Source organism: Salvelinus sp. IW2-2015, linkage group LG19 (assembly GCF_002910315.2).
Source record: "Salvelinus sp. IW2-2015 linkage group LG19, ASM291031v2, whole genome shotgun sequence".
Taxonomy (NCBI): Eukaryota; Metazoa; Chordata; class Actinopteri; order Salmoniformes; family Salmonidae; genus Salvelinus; species Salvelinus sp. IW2-2015.
This window is the reverse complement of record NC_036859.1, coordinates 27,585,570-27,600,785: the sequence shown is the minus strand read 5'-3', so window position 1 is coordinate 27,600,785 and position 15,216 is coordinate 27,585,570. Positions and strand designations below refer to the sequence as shown.

The following is a 15,216-nucleotide window of genomic DNA, read 5'->3' as shown; positions in this document are numbered from 1 at the left end:
ACACAACATTGACTTGGCCTTTTAAGTCCCAATGTAAGGTCTGTCTGTAGGCCTATGTATAGAGAAGTGATAAGCAAAACAAAATAATTTGTCAAATTTGAAGCAATATCAATATCATCAAGTAACCCCCAGGCAACAACCATTATGACAATCTTTTTTTTTTTATGACAGCAAAATCATTTTGCGTTCCTGAAAACCTTACTGTATGAATTGTGCAAACATATTTTCTACCAACCAACCAAATTCGACATCTGTGAGAGGAAACACAATCAAATATGCAAATGAATGCAAAATGTTGGCTTTTAGCANCTCTCTCTCTCTCTCTCTCTCTGCCTCTCTCTCTCTCAATTGGAGATTTGTCTCTCTTCTCTCGTGTTGATCACGTGGTATGCAGTAGCACACCATCACTCTCAAGTTAGACATAATATTGCTGTGTGTCTGGCTTCTGAGCAAACAACCCAAGTTCTCCCAAGACTCTTCAGTGTGAGTTATCAGAAAACCAGAGTAAAGATGGGTGTGTTTTTCTAGGAGGGCCACAGAATGTAATAACAACGACTACACCAGAACACTGCACAGGAAGTGACAGTTATATAACTGTCATGTTTGTTGTTGTTATGTAATTATCAACGTTTTATGCCCACACTTTAAAACGTCTTTGACACAACATTGACTTGGCCTTTTCCGTTCCTATATAAGGTATTTCTGTAAGCCTATGTATAGTGAAAATGAAATAATTTGTCAAATTTGATTTGAAAATCAAAGTAACCCTAGACAACAACAATTGTGGCAATCTGTTGTTGTTTTTATGACAGCTAAATAATGTATTGTTCCTGAAAACCGTACTGTATGAATTATGCCAACGTATTTCACACCAACCAACCAAAGTTGACATCTGCGAGAGGAAACACAATCAAATATGCAAATGTGTGCAAAATGTTGGCTTTCGGCAGGGAAGGAAAGAGAAGTCGAAGGAAGCTCATTAAAACGATTATTACCGTCTTTTAAAAGAACAGTTGGGCTGGTATTTCAGTAGAGATGGGTTTTGGAACTGATTCTCTGCCTAATTGCCTGGAGTTGGCTGTCTGTCAGCTCCATTTTGTTTTCAGCAAATAAAAGCTGTAAATTAGTGGTAATGAAAATCTTGGAGGGAATCAACGAGGAGGTAGTAGAGGCAGAATGTAACTCCTGAGCCCTCTGATGAAACTGGGAAAAAGACACTTCTGGGGTAGAGAGAAAAATAAAACATTTTAACTTGTATCAGAAGTGTGATTTGTTGTGCTGTCGTCTTTTGGAAAGCTTCACCGAGTAAAAATAAATTGTGCGGGTCTAATTGATCAAGAGCAAGTTGATGTGTTGAATAGTTATTTTTCTCTTTATGGAAATGGTTCCTATTTCAGAGCTGTATAGATSAGWGGACGTTGGTGGGAGGAGCTATAGGAGGACGGGCTCATTGTAATGGCAGGAATGGAATGAATGGAACGGTATCAAACACATCAAACATATGGAAACCATGTTTTACTCCATTCCATTTACTTCATTCTAGCCATTACAATGAACCCATCCTCTTATAGCTCCTCCCACTAGCCTCCACTGGTACAGATGTAGACCTTAACACACATTTTCCTGTTGATTCGAGGTGAGTGCAGTTTTTTGCAGTGTTTACAGAATAATTTATGGTTTGCTTCAGATTTTTACTGCCTTTTATCTACCTTGCCTGCTATACATTTTTCGAGCTAAAAAGGGGTCCAAAGAGATTGAGAGGGAGACAGATCATCCTGCACAGCCAAGTGGAACTGACTGTGGAGACGCATAAAATAAGCCTTTTAATTAGACGTTAATGAGCAACTTTTTTACATACATTTACATACCCTCAAACCCCCTTTTATTTAGCCTGAATCATTCAAAAACATGCCTAATGCATTTACACACATTTGTTTACATGTGAAATTAACTTATATGTTTCCTATGTGTAGTTGATCATGAATGCATGAATTAAGTCAAAGTCATCGTGATTGCATTAACRATGATGATTAATCCTCATTGTTTGGTATTGTTGATCATTAAGAATCGTTCAAGGCAGTGTACATCATTAATCCTAATTGCCTTCTAATAATATAACTAATTTAGGAGGTATTTACAGAAGTCCCACTGCAGTCTTAATAAAGACTCATGGAACTATAGTAGTCTATTAATGACTACTATAATTATCTGATTCCATCTGCATGTTCTGCATCGCAGTGCTGTAGCTGAGCTGTAATATAATACTGTAGTAATAATGAATTGGATTGATTTTCAGATGCTCGAAGAGCTTTACATTGTACAGGGAAACTCACCTACTCCACTACTACCAATGTGTAGCATCCACCTCTACTGTGCTCTTAGGCCTAATGTGTTTGAGTGCTCAGTTTGGTTGGACTTGCATCCACTAAAACATTTCTCCTAAATGATAATATTGTTATATTATTATTTCTCTAACATATTCTGTTTCTTCCGCTCCTCTTATGTTGCAGTCCTACCCAGTGCCCAGTTTGGGGGATGAAGACTTCAACATTCCCCCCATCACACCTCCCACCATCCCAGAACACATGCTGCACCCCCACCTACCRGAGTCAGAGTCTGGCTCCTACCACCCGCTGGCTCCCGTTCACTCCCAGAGTGGCCTRCACCCCTTCCACCTGCAGGGAATGGACATGATGGGCCAGGATGGAGGGCTGTTGAGCCAAAATGGCAGCCTGATGTCCAGCACCCTGTCTGTGGTGAGTCTAGCCTGATGCCACTAGCAAGCAGTGTGCGATTTTCTGCTCTGGAGGGCAGCTGTGGGTGCAGGCATATGTTCCATCCCAGCAACAACACACCTGATCCAAGTAATCGAGGGCTTGACGAGTGGTTGGTTGGTTCAATCAGGTGTGTTGGTGCTGGGATAGAACAAAATCCTGGACACCCCATTGGGTCTCCGCTGTACTAATGGATGATCCAKTTGTTTTTAGATGGTTGATGGGGAGTTTTCCCCTGATATTTATTCACTAGAAATCGAAAACAATCTGGTGGAGTGACATTCAGAAGAAATACACTTAATGCAAGTCTTCACTTTTCAAAAAGTGAAGAAACGAAACTTAAACTTTTAGATTTGTCTTTCCTTGCAGAAACCTCACAATGTGATAGGTGTCATGACTAACCGTGGTTAACTACTCTGCATAGGTATTGGAGATCATCTCCCATTCTTGTCAAAGTGAAACTTCTCRCCTCCCGCTCTCAGCCATTATTCTTTCTGCCTTTGGCCATGTTCACCATATTCAATATTATGCGTCATCAGCACCTCCACCACTGAGGAGCTACATGGTTTCACCGTATGCGGTCTACATGGTCTTTATGATTTTCCCTAGTGCATATTTATTTCCATTAATCATGACCTGTGTAACTGTGTGTGTTTAGCCCCCGGGTTCTACTAGCCAGGGATATTGAACCTCATAGCCCCACTCTTAAACCATATAACCCAATTTCCCTTTTCAATGTGGGACTTCATGATTTCCAAGGCTGGACATATCAGCTTATTTTCCACTTTAGGCCAAACATCTTGGCTACGACCATATTATGTTTCACATTCACTAAGTAGCTAAAACATCTTGGCTACGACCATATTATGTTTCACATTCACTAAGTAGNACCATATTATGTTTCACATTCACTAAGTAGCTAAAACATCTTGGCTACGACCATATTATGTTTCACATTCACTAAGTAGCTAAAACATCTTGGCTCGAATCCCCGAGCTGACAAGGTAAAAATCTGTCGTTCTGCCCCTGAACAAGGCAGTTAACCCACTGTTCTTAGGCCGTCATTGAAAATAAGAATTTGTTCTAGTTCTTGCCTAGTTAACTAAAGGTCAAATAAAAAAATAAAAAAATATTATGTTTCACATTCACTAAGTAACTTAAACATTAGAGTTTTCTATTGCTCAACATTCGTAAATTGTTGTTGTTGTTTTTTGCAAGAAGGGAAAAGGAGCTGGGTTGGATGACCTGCTGGCTGAAAGACTCCCCAGATTGACAAAGGGTATTTTGTTCCCATTCACCTTAATGTTCTCACAGAACATCCATTTAGAGTGGCTATGAATTATGGTTGCCAGGCAACGAGGCTGAGAGCTTGTTGCCGCGGCAAGGAATGAAAGAGGCTGGACTGATGGAACCATGTCTTCTATACGTTTAGCCTTCATTCTCTCAGTCTCTGGCCATATTGTTATTAACCACCGATAGGGGATTATAATCAACTCCATTTGAGTAAGTGTTCGATTAATAGGGAAATTGTCGAAGAGAAATTCAGTTCTGGGATGTGATTTTTTTCACAGAAACTGAGGATAGAAGCAGTGTATCTTTTAACCTTTTTAATTGAGAAKATATATTTTTTAAATGATGTAGGTCTAGATAAGTAGTTTACTTTTTCCTTCATTTAAAATGTACTAAGCAGAGGGGGGAGATGGTGGGATGCTGTAAAAAGAATAATTCCTGATATGTCACATAGCCAGTCATGAGCCCAACTACCCCAATCTCTTTTATATAAAAAAAAACTAAACATCTAGCTTTTTACCAGCATTCCACTACCGCCAATTTCCTGTTCGTAATGCACTAGTTTGCATTTTTTCCCCCAATGAAATCCACCCACGTTATTGATACCATAAGGTAGGATTGTTAGTCAGACAAAGATAAAAGAATCTTTGGTATCCATTCATATTAGTGTCATAATGATGACCTGGCTTGTGACTCACCTCTCCGATACTTCGGAAAGTTCCCTCACGTCACCATGGGGATTAGGCTGTTTTCCACGGTAACCGACAGTTGCTAAACTTTTGCGATGATGTGCTCTATCTGTATATGCATGATATATGCGGGAGCCAAAAGTGGCGACTAAAGAAACATAGAGTCTTTATTCCAACAAAAACACGACAGCGAACAAGGACACAGGACAGCAAAACATAACAAAACAAACGAAATCCGACAAGGACACGGAGCGGAAAACAGAGGGAAAATAGGGACTCTAATCAGAGGCAAAATATAGGGACAGGTGTGAAAGAGTAAATGAGGTCGTAGGAGAATGAGAAACAGCTGGGAGCAGGAACGGAACGATAAGAGAGAGAGCGGGAGAGGGAGAGAGGGAGAGAGAGAGAGAGAAGAAAGAGGAAAGAACCCTAATAAGACCAGCAGAGGGAAGCACAGGACAAGACATGAAATAAATGACAAAACATGACAGCACCCCCCACTCACCGAGCGCCTCCTGGCCACTCGAGGAGGAACCCTGGCGGCAACGGAGGAAATCATCAATCAACGAACGGTCCAGCACGTCCCGAGATGGAACCCAACTCCTCTCCTCAGACCGTAACCCTCCCAATCCACTAAGTAGGTGACCACGTCCCGAGAACGCATATCCATGATCTTCCGTACCTTGTAAATAGGTGCGCCCTCGACAAGGACGGGGGGGGGGGAAGACGAACAGGGGGCGCGAAGAAAAGGCTTGAACCAGGAGACATGGAAGACAAGGGTGGACGCGACGAAGATGCGCGGAAGAAGCAGTCGCACAGCGACAGGATTGACGACCTGAGAGACACGGAACGGACCAATAAACCGCGGAGTCAACTTGCGAGAAGCTGTCGTAAGGGGGAGGTTTGCGAGTGGAAAGCCACACTCTCTGACCGCGACACATACCTAGGACTCCTTATCCTACGTTTATTGGCGGCTCTCACAGTCTGCCGCCTGTAACGGCAAAGTGCAGACCTGCCCTCCTCCAGGTCGCTCACAACGTTGGACAAAGCCTGAGCGGAGGGAACGCTGGACTCGCGAGCTGGGACGAGAACAGAGGAGGCTGTACCCAAGACTACTCATACGGAGATAGCCCGGTAAGCAGACGAAGGAGCGAGTTATGAGCGTACTCAGCCCAGGAGCTTCTGCCAAGACGCAGGGTTTCGAAACGAAAGGCTGCGTAATATGCGACCAATCGACTGATTGGCCCTTGCTGCTTGACCGTTAGATTGGGGATGAAACCCGAGAGAGAGACTGACAAGCACCGATCAAACGACAGAACTCCCTCAAAACTGTGACGTGAATTGCGGACCTCTGTCTGAAACGGCGTCTACGAGGAGGCCATGAATCTGAACACATTCTCAATGATATCTGTGCCGTCTCCTTAGCGAAGGAAGCTTAGCAGAGGGATGAAATTGCCGCCCCTATAGAAAACTACCAAACCGTAAGAATCACAGTCTTCCCGCAGACCAAGGCAGACCGGTAATAAAGGCTAAGGCGATGTGAGACCATGGTCAGAAGAATGGGAAGCGGTCTGAGACGCACCCGCAGGAGGAGAGTTACACTGACTTAGTCTGCGCGCAGTCCGAACAAAAGCACCACGAAACGGCGCGTGTCACGGCCTGAGGAGTAGGCCAACCAAAACCGCTGGCGAACTAGAAGCAACGCGTACCCCGAACGCCGGGTGCCAGCAACTTGGCAGAGTGAGCCCCACAAACCCAAGAACGAGTAGAGGTCAGAACAGCGAAGAAGAGAGGTTACTAGGACAAAAGCCCGGGACGCAGTGATGGTGAGGTGTGCGCTTGCTTTACCTGTTCTCTCAATAATCCCCAGACAGTCAACCCCGCACAACACGCCCTTCAGGAGAATCCCCTCGGGGTCGGTAGCGACAGACCCAGAAGAACTCAAAGAGACGAACGATAAGCCATCAGGCTTGTGTTTCTCTTATTTCCCGCGGCGATAGGAAATCACGAACTCGAAACGAGCGAAAACAACGCCCAACGAGCTTGACGCTGGCATTAAGTCGTTTTGGCCGAACGATGTACTCCAAGGTTCTTATGGTCAGTCCAAACGACAAAAGGACGTCGCCCCCTCCAACCACTGTCGCCATTCGCCTATGCTAAGCGGATGGCGAGCAGTTCGCGGTGTACCCCCAACATCATAGTTGCGTTTCCCGATGGCGACAGCGCGATGAGAAAAGTAAGCGCAAGGATGGACCTTATCGTCAGAATGAAGCGCGTGGACAGAATGGCTCCCACGGCCACCTCTGAAGCGTCAACCTCGACAATGAATGTTAGTGTCGTCAGGTTATAGTAAACAAGGACAAATAGGGAGTCCCGGATGTAAAACGCTCTTCTTCTGAGGATCCCTAGCTCAAACACCCCCTCCACCTTGCGCAACCGCATCCACACTTAAAGCCAATGATCTTCGACAGAAAGTCAGAGCTGTGAGAGGGGCAGCCACTTGACCGATAAACACCATTACTGATCATCGTAAAACTCGCCGATAGAAATTAGCTAAACCCACTTCCTGAGAAAGCGCTGCACACTCGACCACGGTGACCTCTAGGAACCCCCGCGGCTCCGAATCGCTTCCTATTTTCATGTCTCTTTTTGTGTACCTTAGCGTGGGCACTCCATCCTGGAATGCCTTCAGCCCCGGGACACAAAATAACTTAGATAATCCGTAGATAGATTGTGATAGAGTGGATGTTACATGAAAGGCGCACTTCCTCGCAGCTCCTTTCACGAACTCCTATACAGTCACAATTTCGTCTAAATTCAACCGCCCCCGTGGAGTAACGTCGAATCTTGCTGAACGATGAATCTCTTGCGAAGAGACGGGCTGAAAAATAATATCCAGATGTATCGTCAAGAGTACAAACCGAATAACAAAGATGTTCAGCATGCTTTCTCAGTTAACGATCATTAACTAATGGCCTGATAAGACAGCTGGAGCATTTGCGGAGAACTTCCCAGTCTGTTTTCCTGTTATCCCAATCCCCTATTCCTCCGAACCCGCGCAAAACCCTCGGTATTCAAAATTGCCCCTTTAATCGTCGCCACGTGTTAAACGTTCTCTTCCAAACCGTCCCCACCCTCTCCCATGCGTACGACATTAGGTTAAGCCCCCCTCAGTAATCGGGATTATGGATCCAACTTTGTAAGTATAAGAACCCTTGGCTCTTGCAAATCTCGAAGGCTGACGACATGGTAAGGAAGCGTCGGGGCCCCATGATAACGATCTTTAAGGCCGTTTATGTCACCTTCGAGCCCGTCGATAAATGGTTGTCCAACTCAGTGGGCGCAGTAGTACCGTCCTTCTTCTTACAAAGAAAAACCCCGCTCCGGCGGGATGAGGAGAAGCTACGTCACGGCCGGTAACCGGGTCGGCCTGGGCGAGTAAGAACAGCAGATAATCCTCGGGGCCACAGCAAAATCGAGCAGCCTTACGTTCGGGTAGCGACAGGAAGATGTATAGTCTACCCGAGGGGATGGTCCCCGGGAAGCCGCCAGAGTCAAATACAGACAAATCATCCCACGACCGGCTGAGGAGGGATAGGGAGTGGTTCTCTGCGATCCGACTGAGACCGTCCAGCCCGGCAAGATCATGATATTCCCTTGCCGCCACTCACGTCAAACTTCACCAGGTTCCTCCTGCCTAGTAGAGCCGTGCCAGCAGACTATACACAGGATTGTTTACTTGATAGCAGACAGTTAAAACACTTCACATGACAAAGAAACGTTCCCAGGATAGCATATACGGTTACTAAAGTCCAGGATAAAAGAAGGACTTATGACATACTAGCCAGGGAGACCCAAAAACAACAGTGTAAAAAGATGATACGAAAAATCAAAAATGGAAATAGTCTCACTGTGATTACCAGATACCATGTGGAGGGTTAAGACGGTAGTGTCTCACATCTTGATACTGGGAAAGGACTACCATTCTAAGCGAAAACCCGTTTATGGGCGTTGGACTCTTCTCTACTTTCTGAGAAGAATGTCATGTTTCCCGAGCCCAGTTCGTCAAAAAACAACCCATCCATGCCACCAGAGTTCAAGGCACTGAGGAATCAGCCGAAAACCGGTCCGGCGAGAACTAGATACCGAACAAGGTTACTACAGGATCTTTGGATGGAGAGACTGAGTAGTGAGCGCTCACAGTAGCCTACCCCGCATATCTGATTGCCAGCATCTGCCTTTTACTGGACATCGACATGGAGCAAAATGTCCAGCCAGGTCACACCGCAGATAGAGCAAAGGCGGTATGGTAATTCTCCGTTCCCTCTACTTAGTCGAGATGCGTAATACCTCCCAGCTGCATGGGCTTCCCAGCTCTCTCTTGAGCCCATGGGCCAGTGGGTTATTGTGAGGAGGATGATGTTGAGATTGCGGGTGACGTAGGGGTATAAACACCGTTAACGCGGGCTCTCACTCCACAAAGAGGCTCGGGAAAACCTGGTTAAATACGACCAGATCTACCCGTCTCTATTACGGATGCCCGCGAGCTTGCGAAACAAAAGAGTCCACGCTTGGATAGGAAGCTCCGCCGATGAGAATCTCATCGCATAACCTCAGCGTGAGGAGCCTCCAGAGTAAACAAAGTCGGTGTGGAGCAGAAACGCCGCGCCGTTCCAGTCACGGAGGCAGCAAGAGTGCGTAAACTCTATAGAGTAATCCTGTTAGATCGATCACCCTTGACATCAAGGGAAGCCAAGGAACCTGGAAGCCTCCGTTCCGCAAAAAGCTGAATACGATCAAAAACCGTATCATACCTCCTCTTTAAAAGTTCAGAGTAATCAGATAGAACACTCAGCCCTTCCTCCCAGTGGCTGTGCCCCACTCCGAAGCGACCGAGCCAGTAAGGACGTTGAATTTATGACGTAAGCGACCGGCAGCATCTCTCTCTTGAGTACGTGTTGGCTGCGAGAGAGAACACAATAATCACCAAGCTGGTGAAAAGAGCGACACTCAGTGGGTGCCCAGAGTACAGGTGGAGTTAACCCTAGGGTTCCCGCGAGACTTGGCGAAGACCAGGAAGTATCTGGTGCACGAGACGAAGACCTGAAGACTGTCCAGAGAGATCGGAGCGAGCTCTGATGCGGCCCAGGGTTTCAACGGCATGTAACGGCAGCAAACAAATTCCTCCGCGTGTCTGCCGAGCATTGCTCCCTGGAACTCGATCGGCAGTGTTGCGTGATATTTCCGTTAGTTCGCTGGCGTCCATTCTTGGTCTGCGATTTCTGTTTATGCTGATTAATGCGGATCCCAAATAGCGACTTAAAAAATCTCAAAGAGTCGCTTTAACTTCCAGGCAAAAAAACACGACAGGACGGGAACAAGGACATGGACAGGACAGCAAACATCAAACAGATCCGACCAAGGACAGGAGCGGAAAACTAGAGGGAGAAAATAGGAGGACTTCTAATTCAGGGGCATGAATAGGCGATATCGGCCTCGATTGTGAAATGTGAAGTAACCGAGCTCGTTAGATGATATGCAAGAAACAGGGGAGGCAGGAAACGGATACGATAGAGAGCCACCGAGAGCGGAGAGGGAGAGAGCGAGAGGACGGAAGAGGAAGATGAGAAGAGCAGGAAAAACCTGAAATAAGATCCGCAGTAGGATGCACATGGACAAGACATGAATATAAATGACAAACTGACACTATCTGGCGGTACCAACAGTCACACATCTGTATAAGGAGAGGAGGTGTTCAGTGGTTGGGCACAGGAAGTAGCCTGTAGGAAAAAAGAGAGTGTGTTATTCACCTGTTCTTCAAAAAGAGGAGAGAAGAGGCAGAAGAGGTCATGGGGTCGTTGGTGATATAAGGGGTGAAGGTGGAGGGGATGGATGGAGCTAATCTCTGTAGATTATAGAGTTAACAGGAGTCACCTGTCCTGGTGTTGAGGTGAGCCTCTCCTCCCAAGCCTCACCTGTCCTGGTGTTGAGGTGAGCCTCTCCTCCCAAGCCTCACCTGTCGGGGACATTGTGTATGACATGGTGTCGGGGATATTGTGTATGACATTGTGTCGGAGACATTGTGTCGGGGACATTGTGTATGACATGGTGTCGGGGATATTGTGTATGACATGGTGTCGGGGATATTGTGTATGACATGGTGTCGGGGACATTGTGTATGACATGGTGTCGGGGATATTGTGTATGACATGGTGTTGGGGACATTGTGTGTGACATGGTGTCGGGGACAATATCAGGTGTGAGGCGTTGCCCAGGTGGCATCAGGTGACCTGGCCACACTCTGGGGTGGGGGGCAGAGGGCCACACTGAAGAGGCTATTCAATCAAAACCTACAACCGTGTTTCCTGTGGAAACACAAAAATGACATTGTTCTTGTGCTGAAGAATGTTAGTTAGGATTTCAGTCATGGTTGAAACAAAGATGTGTGTGAAGAACCATTAGTGAGTGTATATGTGAGTGAGTGTGACTGAGCAGAGCTGTTTCAAGAGCGTTTCTAGGAGTGTGTTAAAGAGAGTTAAAAGTAGCATTATTGTATGCTATTTTAATGCCATTTAAAAACAACTCTACATTTTTTCACCCCAGATGCAACAAATGGTCAACTCCGATTCCCGGTACAGCAGCCATCAGCCAATGGAAGCACTCAGATCCAGGAGCCAATCAGGCATGGGACATCAGAGTCAACTGACCACCATCAACCAATCACAACTCAACACCCAGTTGGGACTGAGCGGAAACAACGTTACCCATAATTCCCCATCTCCTCCTGGGAGCAAGTCGGCCACACCCTCTCCTTCTAGCTCTGTTCATGAGGATGACAATGAAGAGTCAATAAAGGTGAGAAGAGTGATTGGCACACACACTGATGTCGATGCCTCACACACACACACTGATGATCGGACGCCTTTCTCCCACACACACACTGATTGTCAGGCCTCTCTCACACACACACAATACACACACACACACCACACACACACACACACACACACACACACACCCACACACACACACACAACACACCACCACACACGATGTCGACGTCCTCACACACACACACTGATGTCGACGCTCACACACACACACTGATGTCGACGACTCTCCACACACATCCATCACAACACACACACACACACACCACACACACACACACACACACACAACACACACACACACACACACTGATGTCGACGTCCTCACACACACCACACTGATGTCGATGCCTCCACACACACACACTGATGTCGACATCCTCACACACACACACTGATGTCGACTCCTCTCCCACACACACACACTGATGTCGACGCCTCTCTCACACACCACACACAACACACACACACACACACCACACACACACAACACACACACACACACACACACACCACACTGATGTCGACGTCCTCACACACACACACTGATTGTCAGACGCTCTCCCACACAGCACACACACTGATGTCGACGCCTCTCCCACACACACACACACACACACACACACACACACACACACACACACACACAACACACACACACACACACACACACACACACACACACACACTGATGTCGACGTCCTCACACACGCACACTGATGTCGACGCCTCACACACACAACTGATGTCGACACTCCTCACACACTACACACTGATGTCGACGCCTCTCTCACACACACACACACATATAACACACACACACACACACACGCACACTTGATGTCGACGTCCTCACACACACACACTGATGTCGACGCCTCACACACACCACACTGATGCGATCACACACAGATGAGTCACGTCCTCACACCACACACACTGATGTCGACGCTCTCTCATCACACACACACACACACACACACACACACACACAACGCACACTGATGTCACGTCCTCACACACACACACTGATGTCACAGCCTCACACACACACACTGATGTCGACGACTCTCTCACACACACACACACAACACTGGATGTCGACGCCCTCACACACACACTGATGTCGACGCCCTACCACACACACACTTATGTTGTTCGCCCTCGTACACACACACACACACACTCACACACACTGATGTCTACGCCCTCACACACAAACACCTATGTTGACGCCCTCGTACACACACACACACCGATGTTGACGCCCTCACACGCGCGCATACACAAATATGCACACATACACAAGCACCAACATTTTTTTACTTCTTTATAATACAGACACCCACACACACCTAGGGCTGTTACGGTGACCGTATTACCACCACACCAGCAGTCACGAGTCATGACCGCAGTCAAATTCCATGTGACCGTTGAGTCACAGTAACTAGGCTCCTTCAAAACTGCGCTCTGATGCTCATTAGTAGCTTACCAAACTTGCTGACGGCCGGTCACTAATGTAGTCTATTGTTCCTCCATCAGGTCCTAATGGTCTGGTACTCAGCGCTGTATTGTCCCTCAAACTACTCTGACATCAATGCAAATGCAGTCGTAAATCAAATCAAACACTTCATGAGAGCCCTGGCATTCAGGGTTTGAGTGGAATAGATCACCTGTTGGGCAGTGAGAGCCAGCTCCTCATACCTGGTTGATGCATGGAATGAAATAAGTGTTATAGGCTATGCCAGTGGTTCCCAACCTTTTTCGGTTACTATACCACCAACTGAATTTTGCTCTGCCCAAAGTTCCCCTAAAGTAACTCCTCATGTGTATTTTACCAGTAGCCCTATGGTCTCATGAGTCTTCTCAAGTACCCCTGTGGATGGGCAGAGTACCCCCAGGGGTCCTAGTACTCCTGGTTGGGAACCACTGGGCTATGGTATGCAATTGCGTGAGACAATAGAGTTTTGATGGCCTCTATTAAAAAGAGGAGGATCCAATCAGCTTTCAATAGGCTAGGCCTACTATATTTATTTCTCACCTTTCCTAATATTAAACACATTGCTTTCGCTTTCCAACCAGAGTAGCCTACCTGGCTGGCATGAAAAGGAACCACGGGAAAAGCGTCCTCCATTCTCTTTTTTTTCAAATTCTTTTTCACCTTGCCCCTGTTCTGACAGGTGCATGATAATGGCCTATTCTAAGTCAAAACTAATTTCACATATATTATGTAGTTTATGTAAAGACAAGATGAAGTTGAGAGAATAGTATCAATTGTGAATGAGGCCCAGCGTGTGCAGTCTAAGGCAAGAAACATTGCTTGCATTTTTTTGTTACTTTTTCAAATCATAGTTGCTTGCATCATGTAGCCTGGCCCATAGGCCTTTATGTTTTGATAAGGTTTGTATCACAACTAAAGTGGCCAAATATCTCCAAGCCTAGCCTATAGGCCTAGGACACCTGGAACACGGTTGGAGAGCCCATAGCCTACAGACCCTAGTGAAACATGTTTTTATAAGGCAGAGTTTTGACTGGCCACTTTTTAAAAGAGGATCCCATCTTTCTCGTCTGCTATATTTATGGCTCAATTCTTAAAATTAAGCACTTTAATCCGCTTTACTACCTGGCATATTAAAAACCTCACCGCGGGAAGCGCTTCCTCCATTTGCGATTAGAGTGCAGGCTACGGATGACGTTTTTTTTGTGGGCCATTCTAAATAGAAAATAATTCCACACATATATTAGTAGGCTATTTGTAAAGACCAGATTAAATTGAGAATAGTCTGAGAATATTATCAAGTGCTTGTCAAATTGTGAATTAGAGACTGATGAAGTGTGTGCAGCCTGCACATGAAACAGAGCAGAGTGTCATCATGCCTGTCATCATTAGAGTCGCTCATGCAGTCTTAGGCTATATTATTTCATTTCTAATACTTTCTAAGGTTTGTATCCCAACTAAAGTTGCATAAATAACTCTAAACTAAGCATTTAGTAGGACCTGTTTCAAATGATCACTTTGTTAACCGTTCAACACAGAATAGCCGCATGTGCACACTCCCTTGGAAATCTTCTTACTATAAAAGAATATAAAATAATGCCACGGGAATTATTAGCAAATCTTGTGCGCTAATAAACAAATGTAGCCCATAGCCATACGGCCTAGCCAGATCAAGGCCTTAACATAAGGACGACTCAGAATATTCTGAAAAACATTTTCTTCATATCATAATGTTTCTTTAGACATGCCTAAGATAAATAATGGATTTATTGTGATGGTGTAGGCTATATGAAATGGATTTAGTGTGATGGTGTAGGCTATATGAAATGGATTTAGTGTGATGGTGTAGGCTATATTAAATGGATTTAGTGTGATGGTGTAGGCTATATTAAATGGATTTAGTGTGATGGTGTAGGCTATATTAAATGGATTTATTTGACTTTTAAAAAGTAGATGTTCCAAAGGCCGCATCAGTGGCTTGTAGGCTGTGTGTGGAAGTCGGAGATGCTAAACGTGTTTATGTTAATTGAAGGTCAATTAATGTGAGACCAACAGTTATTTGGATGACAGTTACC

The 15,216-nt window shown here is 45.7% G+C and overlaps 1 protein-coding gene across 1 annotated transcript in view; it reads left to right on the top strand.

Moving 5' to 3' along the window:
• Positions 1 to 15,216, top strand: part of LOC111979053 (thymocyte selection-associated high mobility group box) — a 110,167-nt gene that overhangs the window by 68,548 nt on the left and 26,403 nt on the right. The window contains 2 exon segments of the mRNA XM_070449035.1: positions 2,511 to 2,756; positions 11,357 to 11,608. Coding sequence (XP_070305136.1) covers positions 2,511 to 2,756; positions 11,357 to 11,608 — 498 coding nt within the window.